The following is a 3577-nucleotide window of genomic DNA, read 5'->3' as shown; positions in this document are numbered from 1 at the left end:
TTCTGATTACCGTACACCAGTGTTCATTTATGTTTCTGGTGCATTGCTAGCTGCTGCTAGATCCTTTCTTCGTGAGGCAGCTTTTATGACTGAGTGTGAATCTGAAACTCTTGCTTTTGGAATGCTTGTGCCTTCAATTCTCTGAATGTGCTTGAATTATCTGTTAGTCTGAATTCTCTGGTTGCTCTTGAATTGTGTACTACTGCTACTGAATATCTAATCTGTGAATTCTTTAGTGGGGAAATTTACATTTGTATAAAAATGACAGTCCTCATTACACTGACCATTTTGTCTGACAGGTGGATGAGAGGCTGCAGGAGGTACCTTGGTCATAGACTTCCCGAGCAGAGTCCTGATGCGGAACCTTGATCAGAGTATCAGACAATGTGTTGGGCATCGGAGGCCAAGAGGCGGCCAGGGGCGTCGGCGCGGCGCACCGCGTTCTGCGTGGGGAGGCAGTGGCTTTGACGGAGCATCAGGACTCTGCTCGGGAAGGCAATGCTCGCGACGATGCGGGAAGCTAATCTTGCACCAAGAAGTCTTATTTGAAATTATCCTCATTTCTCTCTTTATTATTCTTGGTGAGAGAAGTAGGCCTTCTCTGATCAATTTGTGATATTTTTGCTACCACGCCAGACCTGACCATTGCTAATTTACTTTGCTGGGTTGGATTGTTTAGTTGCAGTAACCTAAAGTTTCAACTGTCACTCTGTCTTATAAAGCGGGTTCTACAACTATGCTGATGGTATGATTTTAAATAGCCGAGACATGAGATGGTTGTATTTAAGCTTTGCTGGCAAATATTGCAATTATAGGGCATATAAGTATTGAAGTACATTCTGATTGCTTTTTTCCCCATGTATGTTGCTGCACTTGTGCTTTCAGGTCATATTTCAACTGTCTTATAAAGCATATAAGTATTGAAATATATTCTATATTGCAATTATAGACCAAACAGAATTAATGAGCAATCTCTTGTGTGCATAGGTGGCAGTGGCTGCATATCAAATAAACATGCTGATTTTTTTGGTGCTTCTTATGAATCAACACAGTTGACAGCTTCTATTGTTTTCAGGTTCAGAACATACCGGAGTTGAATAGCATCAAGCCGGGCGTACCAGGAGGCAGGATTGGAGGGTGGACCAGGACTCCACCTGTGCTTTCAGGTCTCCGATTTTGCTGCATGCATAGGGCTGCTCTTATGATTCTTCTCTTTTATCCTTTTAAATGTATAATCGCCTGGAAGTATATACAAGATTGCTCAAAAATTTGTATATTTCCTGCCTTCGTTTTTTATGAAAACAACATCTTAACAGTAGCACAAATATTTCTAGACGCATTGATTAAATTAGTAGTATTCAGTTCTAATCATCCTCTTCATTTTTCATCACAGAATTTCTTGCTGCCACTTGTCCTTACTATTGGAGGGTGCCTTGGAGCTCCAAAGTAGCCGGGAGGTGTAGATGCTCTTGATTTAATAAAAAATTCGAAACAAATAGCATAATTTTTTTAAAAAATCTGAATTTTTTGGAAAATGAACATGAACACTTGTTCTAACTTTACACCAAAAATCTCCAGAAAAAGACTTACGTAGTGATCTGTGCAAAAAAGACAAATTGAAGTGATGTAAGAAACAAATCTAGACGTTCTAGACAGCACCGTATTTTAGCTTTTTGCACAAACCACTATAGATGTCTTTTCTCGGAAATTTTGGTGTGCAGTTAGAACACTTGCTCATGTTCATTGTCCAAAAATATTAGATTTTTTAAAATTATTTTACTATTTGTTTTGATTTTTTTATTAAACCAGGAGCATCTACACCCCAGTTCAGATTTGGTTTTTCGGGTTCGGGATGACTTCTTTCACTAGGACACCGCTGGGGACAAGAACGACTAGGTGCCTCCTGCCTTTTACCTTGTAACAGCACACAAGGTTGAGTATTTGGTTTAGGTGTTATCGACTTCATTGATCTCTTATGGTGAATAAATGGGACTGTTTTTGCAGGGTTCGCAGCATATCTCCAACAGTACCCCCCATTCCAAAACAGTTGTATTTCTAGTTTTGTCATAAGTCGAACTATTTCAAGTTTAACCATGTTTGCAGAAACATATATCAACAAATGGAATAGAAATTTACTTTCATCAGATCTATCGTATAACAGTTTTCATACTATGTAGATCTGACGTCGTAGGTATTCACATTTTTTATTTAAATTTGGTTAAACTTAGAGAAGTTTGATCTACAATAAAACTATAATTATGTCATATTGGAACATGTAGTCAGAACTAGACAAATCCAAAAAAAAAAAAAAAACAGTCAGAACACATTTTATGCAGATTTCGAAGAAGCCAGCGGCTCCAACAGAATTGTTTGTGAACAAATAATGATTGATTCATGAAAAACATATAACAAAAAAATGTATACATGAGAACGAACAAAACAGCTAAGCTATAGCGTGTGGGATCGAGCCAGCCAACTGTGAACAGGTCAAGTAGCTAGGCAGCCAGGTTGACCAGGACGTGCACCACGCCGAGCACCACCAACCCTCCCCACGCCGCTGTCCAGCTGCTCCTGGTGGCCGCCGACGGAGAAGGCGGCGGAACGTCTATCGTCGGCGATCCGCCGGGAGCCCCGGCGCCGGAGACGTTGACGGCGAGCTTCATGCCCCCGATGCAGTGGTTGGGGATCTCGCAGATGAACCAGTAGGTCTTGGCGTCGGGGAGCACGATCCTGTCGAAGCCGGTGTCGTAGGTGGCGAGCACGGAGCCGGGGGCGGTGGCGTCGCAGGACCGGTAGGCCGCCTCGGTGACCTCGTACACGTTGTGCTGGCTCTTGACGTAGTTGAACACTGCAACGAAGATCGATCGGTCAATTCATGCACCTCGCTAGTTAGTTGCTTACGCTGCGACGTTGTGTGGAGAGAAGAAGAACTGACGTAGGGCGTCGCCGGCGACGAAGGATTGGGCCTGCGCCCATGTGGCGTAGTTGGTGCCGGTGTCCCAGCCGTTGATGCCGTCGCCGCCGACGGTGTACTCGGCCGCGCCCGCCGGCCGCCACAAGAGCAGCAGAGCGGAGACCAAGGCCGCTGCCAGCAGCTGAGACGGTGGCATATGCATATCGATGGAGGTCGTCGGTGTTGGCGAGAGGATGGTTGCTGATTGAGCTTGATGACAGGCTAGGCCGGCCGGTTAGGTAGTTCAGGAAATGGCGGCGTTGACGTGATGTATCATGTATGTACGGATGCCGCTAGTGGCTTTGTGTGGCCATATATGTATTTGGGCAGTTTCGACGTGCCAAGGCGATCGACCGGCCGTTGAGGCGCGGACTGGTTCTACAAGAACACATGATGACCTGATCGATGATGATAGAGTCCATTGGTGGATAGCTGTCGAGAGACGATGTCAAAGACTGAAAGTGTATATGATCCACGAGTTCCACCTTGTTAATTCAGCAGCCGGGAGGACATATGGAGGAGAATGGTTGAGTGGAGCCAAAGATCACGTACGCCGTGAACGCGGTTATATTGTTATATATATATACTACTATAAGAGACAGATTGTTTCCCCACAGCTAGATA

The 3577-nt window shown here is 44.4% G+C and overlaps 1 protein-coding gene across 1 annotated transcript; it reads right to left on the bottom strand.

The window, feature by feature from the left end:
* Positions 1 to 2366: 2366 nt before the first annotated feature.
* LOC124684617 (basic blue protein-like) lies at positions 2367 to 3213 on the bottom strand. The gene is made up of 2 exons (XM_047218893.1): positions 2936 to 3213; positions 2367 to 2848 (listed from the first exon to the last, which is right to left on the bottom strand). Exons 1-2 carry the CDS (start codon positions 3114 to 3116, stop codon positions 2496 to 2498), a joined length of 534 nt encoding a protein of 177 aa, XP_047074849.1. The 5' UTR covers positions 3117 to 3213; the 3' UTR covers positions 2367 to 2495.
* Positions 3214 to 3577: the final 364 nt, after the last annotated feature.

Source organism: Lolium rigidum, chromosome 1 (assembly GCF_022539505.1).
Source record: "Lolium rigidum isolate FL_2022 chromosome 1, APGP_CSIRO_Lrig_0.1, whole genome shotgun sequence".
In the NCBI taxonomy this organism is placed as follows: Eukaryota; Viridiplantae; Streptophyta; class Magnoliopsida; order Poales; family Poaceae; genus Lolium; species Lolium rigidum.
Note: the sequence above shows the minus strand (reverse complement) of the source record. Positions and strands in the feature narration are given on the sequence as shown.

Bases quoted from the DNA above. Each gene is read 5' to 3' on its own strand.
- LOC124684617 (XM_047218893.1), bottom strand. From the start codon at position 3,116: ATGCATATGCCACCGTCTCAGCTGCTGGCAGCGGCCTTGGTCTCCGCT. The intron at 2,849-2,935 runs GTCAGTTCTTCT...TCTTCGTTGCAG, and splicing joins CGTCGCCGGCGACGCCCTAC to TGTTCAACTACGTCAAGAGC.